We start from the raw sequence: 17,991 nt of genomic DNA on the forward strand, positions 1-17,991 counted from the left end.
TGGGTTAGGTTGTGATTGCGGTGGTGATTTATCCTTTTCTTTGTCGCCAATACGCTGGATCTTCTCAACCCAAAACCAATCAAGTTTTCCTCATCGTCTTCGCCGTAGTGTACCGTTGGTGGACTCCAAGCTTCCCATCGATTTGTCGATATCATGGTTGCCGTTGGTTCTTGTTGAGGTTCCATTTCGCCATCTCCAACCGCCATATTCACCTGCTTTTCTGCTTCCTTGACATTCAATTCAGCCCTCTCCGCATACCGCCTAACCAGTTCTCGAATCGAATCGCCAGTATCTGATGGGATCATTTCTCTATTTGGATAATAATAATTTGGGCCAGACTTAAAAACCCTCCTATTAGTAATATCCTCATTAAGATGCTTACAGAACATTACTGTATGTTCCAGTTCCTTACAATAATAACATTGAATCTGCGGTCGTGGAAATGGTGGTCCTCCTGGTCCTGGCGGTCTATATCCTGAGCTTGGCGGTCTTGGTGGTGATAAGTGAGGTGGAAATGGTCTAGAATTTGGATTGATGTTCAGATTGGTATTCAAATCGGTACGTAATTTCTTTATTTCCTCTTCCAGTAATTTGACCTTGTCTGTGGAAGCATCATCCCTGGTTTTTACTTGAACTTCCTTCTTGATTTCTGGATCCTTGCTTATACTTTTTCCTTTTGCAGCTCCTACATCCAGATCCAGTACCGATAACGAAGCCTCCACATATTCCTTCAACTGTTCCAGCTTAGGTACCAACGCCTTTCCGTAACTCTTTTTTGTGCGCCAGATCCCGTGCCACGTCCCGTCGTATTTCCATCGAAATTGCTTTCCAAAGTGGTTCCCCGCTCTCCGCGTTCAAATTCTCGTATCCCATCTTCTTCAAGTACGCCAGTATCTCTTCAAGTTCGCCAACGAATTTCCGATAATCCTCTTTTGTCTGAATTCCGCCCTTACTCACGTGCCGGTCGACCAATGTTGGTATTGAATCCTCGTTAAATTGTCTCCGTGGAGTAGCCCGTCCCCATTTACGAATAAGCTCCGTTTTCAGTAACTCCCAGTCCCGATTCTCATGGCCTTCCATGTTCTCGATGCATTCACTAATCTTCTGATCCCTGATAAGAAATGGTAGCTGTAATGCCACATCTTGCCCGCCAGCCTTTTGTACTGATGCTATCTTCTCCACTTGTTGGATGAACAACTCTACTTCAGTACCATCAAAGTGTAAGTTCATTTTCTTTGTATCTAAGACAACACCTTTTTCTTCATCCTGTAACTTGATTTCGGCTCGTGATCTGAACTGACTTGAATTTGGTGTTGATCCAGGTGTTTCCCCTAAGCTATCCGTGATTCCTTGAATGGTCGTGTCCAAGTCAACTGTTTTTGCTGCGAATGGAGTTGATGTTGCAAATCGGAGTGATGGTCCTTGTTGAACTGGAGTTTCGGGTATTGGTACGTTCTGTGGTGACTTCCTCTGTTCTAGCAACATAGCCATCATATCCTCCATCCTTTTCATAGAATCTTCCATACGGGCTATCTTCTCATGCTGTGCTTGAATGATTTCCGACCGATCTTTTCCTGGTGGATCCATGTTGACCGCTGAACTTGTGTTTGCTTGTGTTCCTTTATTCCAGATGTTCGGGAAATGCTTCTGAAAGACCTTGCTGATCAGTTCTCTTTCCCGCAATCGTCGTTCCTCTAAAATCCTCTCCTCGTCGTTCAAAATACTATCCTCGCCGTCCGCAATCCTATCCTCGCCGTCCGCAATCCTATCCTCGCCGTCCGCAATCCTATCCTCGCCGTCCGCAATTCTACCCTCGCCGTCTGCAATTCTATCCCCGCCGTCCGCACTTTGATTGACACCTGGTATGTTTTCCACGATTGGTTGAAGTTATAGTTGATTGAAAAAATTGATTGAATTGATGATATTGATGAAGGTTTCGGCCACTGTTGGGACACCAGATGTAGGACTCCAGGGATGGATGGGTAATCGAAGTTCCTTTGAGAGGGGAAATAAATTGCTAATAGGTTGAAAGGCTACTACAATCTACGGGTGGTTTGAAAGACCTGCCCCTCTAATAGTACTATGCAAATAACCAAGAGTCTTGTAATCAATATTTAAGAAAAATGTGGCAGATTCCAAGATAGCTCTTACTTTTATATAGTAATCTCTATCAGACCTAAATATCTAATTCAATGTGTTTTTCAGACCGGTTATAGCTAAGGATAACGTGGTTTGTTATGGTGAAGTTACTCTACTGTTGTTGATGTTATAATTTGTACTACTACTTCTACTTATACTACTACTACTACTAATATGCTAATAAGGAGAATGGGTTGTTGGTTGGTTGGTTGTTGATTGTTGGTTCTACTACTGCACTAACACTCTACTGACTGACTGACTCTACGCTACTCAAGACTACTACTGCTAAACTACTACTGCTAAACTACCATATGTGACCAGACCTCTGTAGGTTGATGGTGAAAAAGAGAAATTATGGGGGGGAGAAGAGCTTCTTTTATATTGAAGAGTGAGGGATTTTAGCTCCAGGGGAATGTGTTTGAGGGAATTTAGCTGCAGGGAATCTCAGTTGCACAGCATATGTACACCTGTACTGCACAGCCACCCAAACAATGAGGGAATTATGCTGCAGTGACACTATTTGTACACCTTATCTGCCTGCATATATTGCGCTGCCTGATGTCATGCGTTGCTATGTACCCAAGCCACCTTCCATATCCTTCAGAATATGTTGCTATGTAACCAAGCCACCTTCCATGCACGCTGCACCCAACTAGAATACTCCTCCTTTCCACGATTTGGGGGTCAAAGCCTCTCTCTGGTCCTCCTTCCTTCCTCCTCCCTTGTCCTCGTGTCCACGTCGTGTATTCTTCCGTCCAATCTGCCGCGGTGACCAAAGGGTGTATGTATGTAAATGTTGTAACTGGTCCTCCTTCCTTCCTCCTCCCTCGTCCTTGTATCCACATCGTGTATTCTTCCGTCCAATCCGCTGCGGTGACCAAAGGGTGTATGTATGTAAATGTTGTAACTGTTGTGTAAGATTATCTCCTCCTCTTGTAATGGGTTCCACCTGTATGTAACTGTACTATCCCAATACCTTTGCATATGTCCTTTTGGCATTGCAACAGGCACAGCACACCACAACGCTATCCCGCTGTTTCAAGCTTCGGAGAAACGACGTAGTAAACTCGCGACGTTATCTGAAGTTTTAGCAGCCGCGTTTGCTTATTAGTCTTTTGTTTCCCTTTGCTTTAGCTTTGTAGTTCAGTAACTCACCAATTGTTTCTCCTTCTCTTCGAGAGGAATTGGTGGTTTTGATTTCTTTTGCGTCGACTTTGTGTAGCAGAAAGTGAGCAGTGCATTAGCTCCAGCATTATCTCTATCTTCCAGTATTGATCCCACCGCTTACCTTTGGTGCTTGTGGTGATCCTTTCAGATAATGAATTTTGGTCGGGATTTTCCTCAAGCCGAGTCTTGCCGCTTGCTTCCGTTGGACCTGTAAGCACCAGAGGTGTAAACAGAGTTTTTCCAACATCAGCCGCTCTGCGCTTGGACTGCGGAAGGGTTTGCTTTGCTTACCATCTTCCGCAGCTGTTTTGGCTCGCGGCATTCTTCTCAATTTATGAGAAGAATGCCGGTCCCCTGAGACCATAATCTCACAAAAATGGGTCATCAAGGTCCTGAGGTGCTGGGGGCGGAGCCATTATAAAGTTAAAAAACCTTACGGCCATTTGGTACTTTCTGCTCCCCTATAAAATTGGGGGATAATATGCAAGTCTCTCCCTGCGGGAGGGGCCGTTTCGCGGCCAGCCACAGCGAGCCTCCCACCAGACTTGTGTTAAGTAGTTTTGTTGATTTTTAAATGGTTTTTTTGTGCTTTTGGGATCTTCTTTTGTCTGCCAGCTTTCAGACATTATGCATAAGCCTCTCCTACCAATGGTGTAAAAAGTGCTATACATGTATTTGTATTGGCATATACCGTGTCTAGCAATTTTTTGAATACATGAGTCCATGAATATTTGGTATAGCATCAGATTTGCAGTACACCATGAATACAGTGTATTTATTTTGCAGACACAGAGATTAGAATACATTTGTATTGCATTCTACATGCAATACAAGTCAGATACAGTATTGCTTGTATTCTCTTTACAATTATTTTTTTGCATTTCTAGGCAAGGGGAAGGGGAAGGAAGGCCAGGAGAAAAAGACATGATCACTAGAAAAATAAAGCAAGATAAATTAAAACAACAAAAAACAACCTTTGGCAGTAGCTGCCTTGGTTTTATCCTCTTCCAAGCTGGCCAATTCTTGAGACACAATCCCTTGAGCTGTTTCAAAGTTGCCATCCGCCTCAAATCCCTGCCGCAACCATTAATGAACACTCACTGATCTCTCAATCGTTCTGAGGGATAAACCCCCTCAATCTTGTCCACAAACATTTACCGCCGCGGAGAAGCACAGTTCCACGCTTGCTGATGTTGCCAAGCAAGCTAGGCAATCCTTGGCAAAGGAGGCCAGTATGGGAAACTCTTTGTGGTGTTCCTGGGATAAAGAGATAGAGATAAGAATCACAAGATCATTAGTTACAAATCTAGAAATCTGAATCAACTTGTCTAAAACATTGAGAACTACTTACTTTCCACCATACAAGGCACTGGTCTGCCTGGGAGGGAAGATATTTATATTTACCGCCAAGATAGTTGGCCAACTCATCAGTAACCACGGCATCCATGACAGCAGCCAAGGGGCTCTCCATAGGAGTCCTACGGAGAGCCCTCCGGGCAGGGTCCCCCGGTGTAGGGACTCTTGTGGGACACTTAAATGTTTATTTGGTGAAAATATCCTCTGAGGGGGAAATAAATTGCTAATAGGTTGAAAGGCTATTACAACTTACGGGTGGTTTGAAAGACCTGCCCCTCTAATGGTACTATGCAAATAACTAAGAGTCTTGTAATCAATATTTATAAAGATGTGGCTGATTCCAAGATAGATCTTACTTTTGTATAGTAATCTCTATCAGACCTAGATTCCTCAAATCACTATTCTTGCAGATCTGTTACAACTTCTGATGCTGGAGGGATAATGTAATCCAGTGGGATCAATTATGTAAAATACAATTGTTGTTGATGTTGGGTTGTTGATGAGAAGGTTGGTAATGATCTCTTCCTTAAGCAATCTCTTGATAAGGCACTTTAATCAATACTAGAGCTCCTGGTTGCTACTACACTACTACTACTTGTTATAATTGTTGTTGATGAAGTTGGTAATAATCTCTTCCTTAACAATCTCTTGATAAGGCACTTTAATTACTACTAGAGCTTCTGACTACTACTACTACTACTGACTCAAACTTAACACTACCACTACCACTACCACTACCACTAAAATACCACTAAACTACCACTGTAACTAAACTAACCACTGTGACCAAACCTCTGTAGGCTGATGGGGAAAAGATCTGATGAGGGGGGGAAAGAGGCCTCCTTATATATTGAAGGGTGAGGGAATTTAGCTCCAGGGGAACTCCTTGTGAGGGCTATTTTCTGCAGGGGATATCAGTTGCACAGCAAGATATGCATGTGTTGCACTGCCTGCCAAACAATTAGGTAATGGATTCTGCAGGAGGGGATATCAGTTGCACAGCAATATATGCATGTGTTGCACTGCCTGCCAAAGAATGATGTAATTGATTCTGCAGGCAGGCTCCTTGAACACCTTATCTGCCTGCATATGCTGCACTGCATGATATCATGTGTTGCTAGGTGACCCAAACAACCTTCTGTAACCTACCATATGCCTGCATGTCCAGCTGTTGCCTTCTTCCATCCAGAATATTGGGGGTCAAAGCCTCTCCTCCCACCTTGCTCCATCCTTCCTTCTTCCTCCTCCCTAATTAATACTTACATCCATATCCCATCATACTGAATCCTAGACCCTTATAAAGTAATATACCACCCTTATAAAGATAATATACCCTTACACAAGTAATATACCCTTATAACACTGCCTTACTTGATACACCACACCATCCTCCCTTCCATTCCTGGTTGAGACATGTGCTCCCAATACCTTCCACCTCTTCTATTGATAACATCCTTCCACCTCCCTGCCATCCTACCTAGTCATGGTCCTCCATTCCATCCCTGATCACGCCGTCCATCCTACATGATCCTAGTCTGCCGTTCCGTCCGTGCTAACACTATCCCTCATCCATCTGTCTGTATCTGTAATGAATCCATTCCTCCCATCAACACATACACTGCTTGTATTATATATAACTTCCTCCTCTTATAATGAATGATAGCTGTATCTATGCTGTCTCAATACCTCTGCAATGTCCTTTTGGCATTGTCACGCCAATGGAGCACCACACCGGACCCTCCGTTTGAGAGGGAGGCTGGCTGAGGCCTACCATTTTCCCTCAGTGATTTCTCCTTGTGAAGTCCATCCAGGAGAGGATAAGATTTTGGAGTTGCAATGGAACCCTTGTGTAATTTCTCTACAGTGATATCTGGGAGGCCCCCAGAATCAACGGGAAGTCACCCACTGTGTGTAGCTTTCAAAGATAAATGTGTGCTGCAGGTGAGGCTGGAAGGAGCAGCCGGCATTTGTGGCGCCAAAGTTCACCTGAAGGCTGATCCCCAACTATGACAGAGGTGAGGTACTGCGGGCAGGGTGAGAGACCACATGGCCGGCTGAGCATCTAGGACAACACAGCATGGGATCCCAAGCTTAACTAAATCTCTCCGAGAAGGCGCAAAGCGCCTCCAAAGGAGAGGCTTATCTCTCAAGTCACACCATTGGGCCTACAGACTCAAGAATTTCTGGCAAAAAAACACCTATTTTCTTATCAAAATGTTTTTAAAAATGTAGTTTTTAGTTCAAAAAAGATCTGAGTAGACAGACTTCTAGCCTTGAACTTAATAAAGTCCCTCAAGACTTCGGGCGGGGGGTAGGCTGAACTCGCAAAGCAAGCCTCCGTCAGGAGGGACTTACACCATATTGACCCAAGCTTGTGTGGCTAGAATGAAATTTTCACACCACTTTTCCTTTTTTAATTCCACAGATCACATATCGCTCAAATGTTGCTACTATTTTACTTCCTTCAAGACCCAACATGCTGAGCAAAATTTTGGTATTTTTTTTTTCTATCTTTTTCCATACCAGTACTTTACTAGAATTAAAATAAGAAAAATGCAATTTATAGAGTCACCAAGAATCTTAGCCAATTCTGTAGTTTCTTTCATTTCCGCAGCGCACAGATCCTCAGAGTTATGTGATCTTGGTTTCACGTTTAGATTGCAAGATGACGGTTATGTATATGTGCTTGTGCGCTTGGACATGCTTAGATATTCACGGACCCCCTCTGTAAACAAAGTCCGATGGACTTCAAGTTTGTATTTAATGGGCAAATTTGTTTGGAGAGGAAGGATCATCATGATTGAGCACAGTTTTGGTGGAGAGGATGGCAAGAAGCAGGGCTATCACCCAAGGTAATTTATTCCACAAAATGTTACGGAAGCAAGGAATTATAAAGCCTAAAGGTTTGAAAATTCCTGCCACCTAAATTTAAAATCTAGCCCCCGCAAAACGGGTCGATAAGGCGCAAGTCCCTCCTGCCGAGGGCTATCGGAGGCTTGCTTTGCAAGACCAGACGCCCGCAGCAGCAAGGGACTTGGGTTAAGTTTGTTGTAGCCTGCAATCTCAGCTTCCATTCCACCATTTTTTTACCCAACTGGCCCCCATGATTACTAGCCCACTCCTCCTGCCCTGAAGTGGTTCTGGAGTGGTGATCCAGCCATTTTTGGGCTCAAATTTTGAAATTCCCTGAGCCCGCGTGGTCTCAAAGGGGGGGATTGGTCGCATAAATCTGCCATGTAAAAAAAATTTACAGGATGTTTCTTGCCAGGGGGGATGGATATGGGGGAGTTTGAAGTGGGCAAAAATAAGCTAAGAAGCTTGCCATTCCAATGGCGCAAAGGGCGCGGGATGAATCAAGAGGAAACAGGGAGGTATTGGGGAAAATGGGGGAGCGTAGGATCCTCCCTGCCATTTGTCTCGATCCTGCAGGGCGAGACATGCATTGCGACTTTAGAGGCAAGTCCCTCCTTCGGAGGTCGCTACGCTCCCCCGAGGAGGGTACGCTTGCGTTCAGTTCGATGGGATCCCAATAAGAAAGACGGGCGCGTTGCAAAAAGAAAGGGGAACAAAAAGAGAGCAACAAAGAGAAAAGGCGGGCAAAAAAGGGGGACGGCAAGTGGGTCGATAAACATGGGTAGATAAGGATGGGGACAGAATTTTTGGGAGCGCAGGGCATTGATAAAAATTACTGGCACATCTTTCAACGCAGGCATTTCATAGAGAGAAGGGGGGTGGGGGAATGGTAGAGCGTCTGTACTCGAAGGTCAACAAACAAGCACGACAGCTGGGTGTGATGATTATGAGAGACTGGGGAAGGCATTGGCGTCTTCGGTGTTGAGTTCCTTGGCGCCTCGGCCACCACGTCCTCGGGGAGCCCCACGGTCGCCATTGAACTCGCGACGCTCACCATCCCGATCACCTCGGCCGCGACCTCGGCCTCGTCCTCCACGCTCACCTCCAGCTCGGGACGGGCGGTAGCCTAGCGGCTCGACTTCGATGAAAGTCTTCTCCTTAACCTTTTTGGTGGTTTGGGTAGTCTTTTTTTCCTGTGAGCGATCGGGCGGGTCTTAGTGCATAGGTCGCAAACGAGGGGATCTGAACACGTGCAAATGTTACCTTGGGTTGGAAGAAGACTTCTTCCTCTTCTTCGCCCTTGACGAACTTGACAGCGTCCTTCCACTGCGAGTCGTCGGCACCTTCGTTGGGCTTTCGGACGTCCTTCTTCAAGCTGGGGAGGGCGTTGGCGGCGCTAGCCTTTTCGGCCAGGTACTCCTCAAAGGTCTTCGTCTTGTCTTCCTCCTCTTCCTCTCTGAAGTCGGCCCCATCGCCGTTTTTGGCGTGACCGTTGGTGGCTGGGGCAGCGTCATCGGCCGCGGCCTTCCGCAGAGATGATCCCAAGAAGGTTGGTATGTGAACACAGGAGGGTCGAAATCAAAGATATACTTACAGCACCCCATCCTTCGTCAGCGTCACCAGGGGTCAAGGCAGCCTGTGTAGACGCAGGGGATCAAGCAGGCTGAGTGATTTGAGGAGGCGGCCTGCAGTCGCGGTGACACAAAGGACTCCGTAGAAAACAAGCGCATGTACCTTGGCATCCCCAAAGCCTTCGGTCTCGGCTTGCAGCTCTTGTTTGCCTTCTTCGGCACCCCATCCAGAAGCGACTTTCCTGTCGGTATCGCTGCAGAAAGGTGGTAGTATCATGTGAGCAAGTTGATTCCCGTCGAGAGAGCTCGAGTGGGGCATGAAGAGACGCTCACTGTGTGCCAGTTGCGCTGTGGCGGTCGGGGCGTTCTTCACGTCCGTTACCACGGCCACGGGCCGCACCGCGGCCTCTGGTCCCACGTCCTCCACGGGCACCACCACGACCTGTGTAGAAGGGAGGGGCGATCGCAGAGCATTCAGCGGGAGAGCTCAGGCAGGGTACGGGAGCGTAGGGGGGTGTAGACTAACGCTCAGCTCGGTCATCGCGTCCTTGCTCGGTTTGTCCGGCAGGTTTAGAGCCGATGACTTCGGTATCAGCGCCGGCGGATTGGCCGCCGTAAACCTTGCGGGGCGCACCACGGGATGGGTAATCACCACGGTCCCGCTTCGCCTGCTGTCCAGGGATCGTCTTCTTGGGTTGAGGGGCAACCGCGACGGGGGCTTTGGTTGATTTGACGGCAGCCGATCGGGTGGCACCGCCTTCGTCGTCCGAATCACCTGAAGACGATCGCACGAACGGCGGGCGATCATGAGAAAATCAGTGATCGGCGGCTCGAAAACAAGATGACAGAGGGTCAACTTACCACCGCTCAGAAGAGCAAAAGGGTTGGAACTGATTGTAGACATCGAGGTGGGAGGGGGGCAGGGGTGAGGGGAGAAGGAAGCTTGAGCTGCTTTTTACTGGTTAAAGCAGCACACAAACCGCAGACCTAGAGACAAGAAACAGTGTCAGTATTAGGCAATTGGGCTTCCGATGATATGGCTCTGGATGGACACGAGCGATGGGCATCATTCTGGGCAAGAGGGTGGAGGCTGAAGCACTCACCACTCGTTGTTGGCAACGTCCTGGTTATGGGGGACGGAAGGCAGAGTAGGTTGAGGATCCCAGTAGTGTTTCTCCGGGGATGGAGGCTTGGGAGGTTGACTGACCTTTTGCTCGGTTGATAGCAGGGGAGTGTCTCGACTGGCTCGATCGGTGCCGTTGACCGTTGCCTGCTGCCCGGCCCAGCCAACCCCTCCCCAGGGCGGGCCTGTCCAGGGGATGTCACTCCCGCTCTCCATCCACTGTCACAGCTTCCCAACCATCTCACATCCGTTTCACGCCTCATCACTCCCGGGAGCGCTGCGGCCCACAACCGACTATCACCAATACCGCAACACTCCGCCCGATATATTTAGGTTTCATCCCAATTCGCGTCCCACGCCAGGCGCGCAAGCACCGCCATCCAAGACAGTCTATGCAAATAGCCTCTTGCAACTCTGGCTCAGATCTTGATGACCACACAGAGAACCGGGCCTCCTTGCGCCCAAAACAGACATGTATTCAGACCCAGACCGAGCCCACAAGCGGACGTATGTACAAAAAATGACAGCCAGTATACATATGTAGAAAACAAAAGGGGAGGAGGAAGAGAGCACCAAGGTAGAGGCGTCGCGCAGTCCGGTGTAAGAGAGGGAAAGTTGTCTTTCTTTTTATGTTTGTCTTTGAGGAGAGGTGAGAGGAACGACTCTGGGCGTGTATACGGGATGGGCGACTCGGACACGGTCTCGAAACGATAAGCATTCGGTAGATAATACAAAGACGAAAAACGCAGATCAGCATGGATTAATTCGTGGAAAGGCAGTCCTCCGTTGGTTTTGGGAATCGGTTAATATCTATCTGTGTTGGCTGATTTTTTCGTTCTGGAGTGGTAAGCGAGGCAAGTGGAGACGGGTCCCAGGAGAGGAAAAACGCAGATGGAGAGAGAGAGAGGTGAAGGTTGCGGAGAGGGATGTCAGAAGAAGCGAGAGGGAAAAAGTAAGCCGGAGGGAGATGGGAATCGGGTGAGTCTGTTGAGGCTAGTGGGCAAGGACTCGGTGAGCCTTAGCCTTATCCAACCAATACCCGAACTTGAAGGCCGCGGGGATCCAATCACCCTACAAGATTGTATAGCCACAAACACCGCCGACCGGGTCAACATCCATCGCGAAGAGAAGAATGGAAGGGGAGGAGGGGACTGACGTTATTGACACACAAGACGCGCATCAGCGGGTGGTATGTCAGGCCGAAGAGTAGCTTGGGCGTGATCAGGAAATACTGCGAGGCCGATTCCCGGCAGGTGATGTTGACGAGCTGGTCGTGGACGAGCCGCTCGGATCGGCGGTCCATGCCTTGGTTGATCTCTGTAATCACACATGATCAGTCGGAGTATATTTCAAGTGGCTTTTGGAAGGCCAGGGAGAGTCAGTTGGCCTTGCTTACCATCGACGAGTGAGAATGGCGACTTGCTGAGCTCGGTCAACGACATCAAATACATTATTGTGGACAACGAGCGTTCCTAGAACCACAGCCGCATATACATATAAACGAGCGTTAACTTTGTCGTGTGTGTGTGTGTGCCTGTGGCTAGACGATGAGCAGGGAAGGAACTTACACCGCCCGATTGTCTGTGCGGGTCTAGCCTGACCAATGGTTCGTTGTCCCGGAAAGAGACCTGGATCTCGATGCCCCATTTCTCGTAATCAGGGTCCTCCACAATCACGATATGACCCAAACATCCCATTTCTATTACATAGAGAGTAGTGGACATCAGTCGGACGTCAAAAGGGGTCATTCTGGTTCTTGTCATGAAAAATAGATGGTTGTTGGGCATACTCTTGAAGGCCGTATCGAATTTCTCGTCAATGTTGCTGATCAGCTCGTCCAGCCGGGGGCGCCACAAGTCCTAAACAAAAGTGGACGCGCGGAGGGTGAGAGGACGCTGGATAGACAGATGGGCAGTGGACCACACAAACATAGGTCTTCGTGATCTGTTTGTGGCAATTTTTGGCTTCCTTCTCGAGGCCTTCTAATTCGGTTTTCTCCCTTTCCAGCTACACGAGTATACGGGGAAGGAGAATGTTAATTAAGAAGCGACGAAAGGGGACGGGGTGAAGCTTACAGTTGCAGCGTAACGGTTGTAACGATCGACGGTGGCGGCATCGACTGGGTGAATGCCTTCGAGCTCCATCTGAGCAGCAGAGATTCGTTTCTTAATTTCTTCGCGTTGTTTATCCAACAGTTCTTCGCCCTCCATCCCTGCCTCTTGCCACTCCTCTCTTTCTTGGGTCAGGGGGCCGTTCATACCCGTTAGAATGTCCTGGACGATTTGGGGAGATGATTCGATTGTCTTGCGCAGTTCTTTGGCAGTATCTTTGGCTTGCTTGAACAGTTCTTTCAAGTTCGCTTCATCTGTCATATCACAATCATCGTCAAGAGTTAAAGTGATTCATTGAACTAACGAGGTCGGTTTCCGACGAAAGTTTCTTACTCTGCTCATAGGTCGCCTTGGCCTCCAACAGATCCGAATTCCTGCTTTTGAACAATTCCTCAAACGCCTTTTGGTCTGTGGCGTGTTGATGTATCCGTAGATTCAGCGTGACAAGAGTGGTGCTGAAACGCGACATTTGGCTAGTCAGGTTCTGGACAGTAAGGGCAATGTCAGCGAGATAGAGCAGCACACAGAAAGGGCGAATGACTCACTTTCATCTTCACAACGACTGCCACATGGGCCTTGGAAGCTTCCAAGAGGGCAGCCTTTCGCCTTCCGCGCTCTTGGTCCATCGTCGGCTTGGCGTTCTCTTTTGCAAGCGAAGCGACCTTGTTTTCTGGAGACAAATGAATAACGCGCACGCAGCAATGAATAACGAGGTAGAGATTGTCAAGGGAGTACAAGGAAGGGCCGGGTGTGACCCACTGTGGGCCATGGCGTGTTTGATAAACTCGTGATACGGAGCTTTCGCCTCGGTCCAGGCGGCTTCGACTTCCTTCTACACAATCAAATGTTAGAAGCATGAATCAGCTTGGAGGTATTCACATTAGAAAAAAAATGAGAACGCCTCTACCTTCCGCTTCATCAAGGAATCGTGCTCGTTTCTGAGAGCCGATTCGTCGGCTCTGAGCTTGGCGACCGCTTCTTCCTTTTCAGCCGCAGCATCAAGGACAGTTTGAAGGGCAGCCTTCTTTTCTCGGACAACGCCAAGATCCACTGTTGTTCAGCGAGAAGCGGGATTGAGGTGAGTTCGTTTAGTCAACAGTCACGAAAAAGTGTGAACGTGTCTAGCCAAAACGGTGCAACGTACCGCCTGCAACGTTGAGGATCTTGGGGGGGTAGAGCTCCGAAGATCTGACGATCATTTCTCGAGATCCATAGGATGAATAACTGATGTTGAAAAGAGTGGTACCCTGAATCCAACGTTTAATTGGAAAATTTCGGTCATGAAATCTAGTTTCATCTAGCTGGGTGCGAGGATTGTGTGCTATAGGCTAGAGAGAGGGGGAGGGAAGAACGGGATCAGGGGGATGCTTTAGGGCGGGCATCTGGGAAATGTTCTAATGAATGAGACACTTACCACCATGTGGAGTCGACTTTGATTGCAAATGTGAGCGAGTACTTCATCGGGACCATTGATGAGATTGATCACATAGTCGTCAAGGCCCATTTGTTTGAGCTACGGAATACGATGAGAGAGGTGTGAGTAAACGGGATGGAAGCGCAGATTGCTTTCGACGACGTACTGTCTCTACAGGAATTGGGTGCTGATAATTCGATAGACAGTCACCCGGGCTCATACATGCCAGATTGACACGGAGCTTTTCTTGATCGTTGCATCGCTCTGCCATCAATTCGTAATCATGCGGGTCGGTGAAGATGAACGTCTAAGCAAACGAAAAGATGGGTAAGAGAATCATCGGAGCACGAGCTCAATCCTCATATACTGACATTCAACAAGTCCCTGGGCAAGCAGGCCTCGACCGCCCGATCAAATGACGGATGTTTGGGGGATACTTCGAGCCGAACGGGTTCGAATACCTTTCCACGAAATCGGTCTTCAGCCTTCATTGTTCGCATGATCAGGAGCGCTTTGTAAATATTAGGGCCATGACGGTTGAGATCTTCCTCTTTCCTGCCCGAAACGCTCTCTAATTTGGTTATGCTAAGACCGTGAACAGAAATTGATCAGCACCATCGATTATGTAGGAAATCTTTCGATGATCCGAACTGACTCTCGCTGGATTGCACTTTGCTGTGCATGTAACCTGCCTCGCTCGTCGTAGGCTTCTTTCTGCTGGTTTTGAAAGTTGATGATCTCATTCGAAATTTGACGGATACGAGTTGATAACGATTGCTAAAGGTGACAAGGTATCAGCGAGCACATGGTCTGTTGGGAGGGGAGAGTTATATATGGGGACGTACCATTTCCTCCTGGAAGGGCCCACGATCCGGTTCTTCCACAGGATCTTTAATCTTCTCAGCTAACGCTTTAACTTCCGCTTGTAACTTTTGTATCGTCTCCGTTCGTCTCTTTTCTTCGTCTCTCAGAGTAACCAACGTTTCAGAGCATTCTTCCAGCTTCGCCTTAGTCGACTTAAAAGAGGGCTCTAATCTGGTGATGGCCGTTTTACACTTGGCAGAGGCTGATGAGATCTTTTTCTTGCACGCTTCGAATTGATCTGCGAGTAGCTTGAAGTACCTGATCATCAGATCAATCAGCAGGTGTTAGTTGAGAGAAGTTTTTCTAGTTTGAAGGCCATACTTCTTCTGATCATTCAGCGGTGCATTCTCCTCCTCGAGACTGGTAATCGCAGCTTTGGCTTCGACGACTTGCGCTTTGGCGGTATCGTGTCGCAGCTTTTGTCGCAAGTACTTGTTTTGTTCCAAGGCAAGTTGGTGGGCGTCGATCTAGACAAGGAAAACAAAATTCGTCAGTATTCTGATGGCTGAGAGGTGGGAGAGCATAGACCTGTTGCTCTATTTTCTGCCTTTCGTGGAACCGTTCGACTTCGACGCTTAGGTTCTCGACTGCCTTCTCAGTCTCTTTGAAAGCTCTGTGGGCAGTCGCCAGCTTAGCATCGACAGCAATCTTGGTTTTGCCGTCTTCGATCAGCAGCTCATGCCATTCGAATAGCTTGGGATGGCCTGCAACCTTCTGCGTTTCTCTCAGCAGCTCGGGCTCTTTCATTTCGGCGAATTTGGAGACCTTCTCCTGGGGCAAGAAGCAGCTGTGTGATGAGAGTAACAGGGAATCAAATCGACGACTCCTTCATACTTTATTTTTCGAGTCAGACGTACCATAAATTGTTAGCCTGGATGTTGAATGATCTGACAAGATCTTGTACTTGAGCGATTGGTGTTCTTTTGCCTAAGCAGGAGAGAAGTATGGCTGAGCTCTTTCAAATTCCAAATGAGGAGCGGTTGATTGGGCGTACCGTTGACTTCAAAGACTCGACTGTTGTTGGCGAGGATCATGTTGAGCTTGATGGTGTAATTGCCCTTTCCAGGGTGACCTTTTAATTCGATTTCGACCGATCCTTCTTCGGTGCCTGCCTTGACGAACATCTTGAGTTCCGATGCCCTGTCTAAAACCTGTGGACATAGCCTATGAGTATACGTGTGTAGTATGGTCCACTGGATTTTTTATTTTATTTTATCTCTACTGACGCTCGGAGCAAAACCTAGGCCAAGCACGATGGCGCAAACCAGGGTACTTTTCCCAGTTCCGTTGGGCCCGATGATCATGTTGAGGTAAGGCCCCGGCGAGAACTCTACGCTTGAGTAGGTGACAAAGTTCTTCAAGGCCACTCGAACAATCGATCCGGGCAAGTAGCTATATACAGGTTGAGGGAACAGGTTTAGTTTTTCTTTTTTCTTTTTTCTTTTTTCTTTTTTCTTTTTCTTTTTTGTCTTGTTGGAATGAATTGACTCGCCCATGGCTATCTCGTACACCTTTGGAGATGGCCAGACTACTACTAGTTTGCTGGCCAGTCGCAGGGGGTGCTCGTTCATCCTCGTCGCTCAGATCGACAGTCTCCGCTCGTTGGGAGAGAGTACGTTCCATAGATCGTTGGTGGGTGGTGCTTGATGATCCGTTTTCGTTCTTCCTCTTCTTTGATTTTTGCGGCTGTGGTACCGGGCTGTCGCCGTCCTCGGTGGGGGATAGTAGTTGGTCCTCCTGGGATGGGTGCCCGAATCCGTTGGTGGTGGTGGGGGGTCGGACGGTGGATCTGCGTCGCTGGTGCCGGGCTGTTGGTGATTGTTCTTCAGAATCCTCAGTTTCCGGAGACTGGATGTGACGCGACTTTCGTTTGGAGGACATGGTGTGGGTGATGAAGTGCTCTCTCCTGTGGACCGCGTCGAAAGTTTTCGCCCTTTCAGACTCATGAATATCCGCCGCGCGTTTGTAGGGAACAATGGGTGTGGCCTGTTCGGGGGGGGGTGTTCCAGGGATGTCACCCATGGCTTCCCCGGTCTTCCGGGTTCTTCCAAATCAAATTTTCGCCACCAACCAACCAAATCCCTCATGTGAATGTTCTGTGTGCTCATAAAAAAGGTTGCCAGGAAAAGAAAACAAGCAAAACGAGGTGACTCATGTACATACATAGCAGAACTATGGCAAAATGGCCCCGTTTAATTCTGGGAAAGGGTTGATAAGCTTTCCTCCTAGAAGCGATAGGATCCTGGCAAGAGGACATGTTGTAAGATATGCTGCAACTGTGCACGAGCGTACATGGGGCTAGATCGATGGGCAGTGTTTGTGAACTTCCCCCTCTCGAACAGCTATGGAGTGTTGATCTAGCTGAGAAAAGGGCGGCATAGATTGAGGCCAGTAAGAAGACATATTGAGAGTGCAGTTAAAGCAAGACATGTAAACAATTTGTTTGTGGGAACAAACAGAGACATCTCAGAGTGAGTTGGCCTGGGCAGCCTCTCTCTTTTTCTTCTTCTTCTTCTTCTTCTGCTTGATCTTTGTTGAATCGGCTGAGTCTGTCGTGCCCATTTTGGGATCATCAGGAGTATCGCGGTCGAGCGTTGTTTGTGATGCCTTCTTCGTTTTCTGCTTCTTGCTCGGTGTGCATGTCGGTTCCGCTCGTTCTTTGTTCTTCTTCCTCTTTTTTGAATCAGGAGTAGTTGGCTCGCTCGTGGGTTGCTCGGCTGAGCGGTCTCTTTTCTTCGTCGATTTCACTTCATCATTTTCGGATGATGGGTCGCTCTTCTTCCTACTCGGTTTCCGTTCATCTTCAGCCGCCGAGGGATTGCTCTTCTTCTTCTTCTTCTTTTGATCTGGGTTCGTTTCGTCTTCTGGGGATGGATCGTCCGATTTCAGCCCCAGCTTGCTAGCCGATTGCTGGTTGTGAGATCGTTCGATTTCCAGTTCCTGTTCTTTGGGGGGGTCGTCGTCTGGGATCGTGCCTTCGATCGTCTTCCCCCTCAGGAATCGCCGATAGAGCTCGGCCTTGCCAGCGTTCTGTTTTGCGCGCTGGATCGCCTGGAGATTCAAAGCCTGCCCCACCGAGAATCAGATCAGCAGAGTTGGTGGGTGAGTGTGAGAAGTGCTCAACTGATGCTGGTGCTGGTGGTGTTGCTTGTTTTGGCTTGTCGAGCTTGGTTGCGATCTGGCTGAAGAGGTCGTCCCACCAGGGGTGGCTGGTCTCGCGCTCCTTGCCGATGCCGAAGTGGTTCTTCTTCTGGAGGGCGGTGATCGGCTTGGCTCGGCTGGATGGGGTGAGTCCGTTTCCAGGGCCCTTCCAGCCGTGGGTGCTGAGATAGTGAGTGGGGTCGAAGCCCATGCTTGGTTGGTTGGTTGGTATGGGTGTTGTTGCTGTGGCGA

At 48.2% G+C, this 17,991-nt stretch overlaps 3 protein-coding genes across 3 annotated transcripts; all 3 read right to left on the minus strand.

The window, feature by feature from the left end:
• Positions 1 to 8,459: 8,459 nt before the first annotated feature.
• Positions 8,460 to 9,990, minus strand: PtA15_3A83 (uncharacterized protein; the record flags this gene model as incomplete). The annotated part of the gene is made up of 7 exons (XM_053167847.1): positions 8,460 to 8,708; positions 8,779 to 9,039; positions 9,110 to 9,151; positions 9,250 to 9,340; positions 9,420 to 9,528; positions 9,613 to 9,861; positions 9,948 to 9,990. The coding sequence occupies 7 exons, from the start codon at positions 9,988 to 9,990 to the stop codon at positions 8,460 to 8,462; spliced, it is 1,044 nt and encodes a 347-aa protein (XP_053018274.1).
• A 58-nt stretch (positions 9,991 to 10,048) lies between these two features.
• PtA15_3A84 (uncharacterized protein) lies at positions 10,049 to 10,425 on the minus strand (the record flags this gene model as incomplete). Its single annotated transcript, XM_053167858.1, has 2 exons — positions 10,049 to 10,073; positions 10,190 to 10,425. The coding sequence occupies 2 exons, from the start codon at positions 10,423 to 10,425 to the stop codon at positions 10,049 to 10,051; spliced, it is 261 nt and encodes an 86-aa protein (XP_053018275.1).
• Positions 10,426 to 11,202: 777 nt separating this feature from the next.
• PtA15_3A85 (uncharacterized protein) lies at positions 11,203 to 16,620 on the minus strand (the record flags this gene model as incomplete). Its single annotated transcript, XM_053167869.1, has 23 exons — positions 11,203 to 11,280; positions 11,366 to 11,526; positions 11,606 to 11,681; positions 11,778 to 11,908; positions 11,999 to 12,068; positions 12,139 to 12,216; positions 12,285 to 12,574; positions 12,654 to 12,804; positions 12,866 to 12,990; positions 13,080 to 13,152; positions 13,228 to 13,370; positions 13,465 to 13,648; positions 13,735 to 13,833; positions 13,901 to 14,041; positions 14,106 to 14,319; positions 14,390 to 14,511; positions 14,580 to 14,856; positions 14,920 to 15,065; positions 15,127 to 15,385; positions 15,456 to 15,525; positions 15,593 to 15,749; positions 15,825 to 15,990; positions 16,091 to 16,620. The coding sequence occupies 23 exons, from the start codon at positions 16,618 to 16,620 to the stop codon at positions 11,203 to 11,205; spliced, it is 3,741 nt and encodes a 1,246-aa protein (XP_053018276.1).
• Positions 16,621 to 17,991: the final 1,371 nt, after the last annotated feature.

The sequence above is a fragment of the Puccinia triticina genome, chromosome 3A (assembly GCF_026914185.1).
Source record: "Puccinia triticina chromosome 3A, complete sequence".
In the NCBI taxonomy this organism is placed as follows: domain Eukaryota; kingdom Fungi; phylum Basidiomycota; class Pucciniomycetes; order Pucciniales; family Pucciniaceae; genus Puccinia; species Puccinia triticina.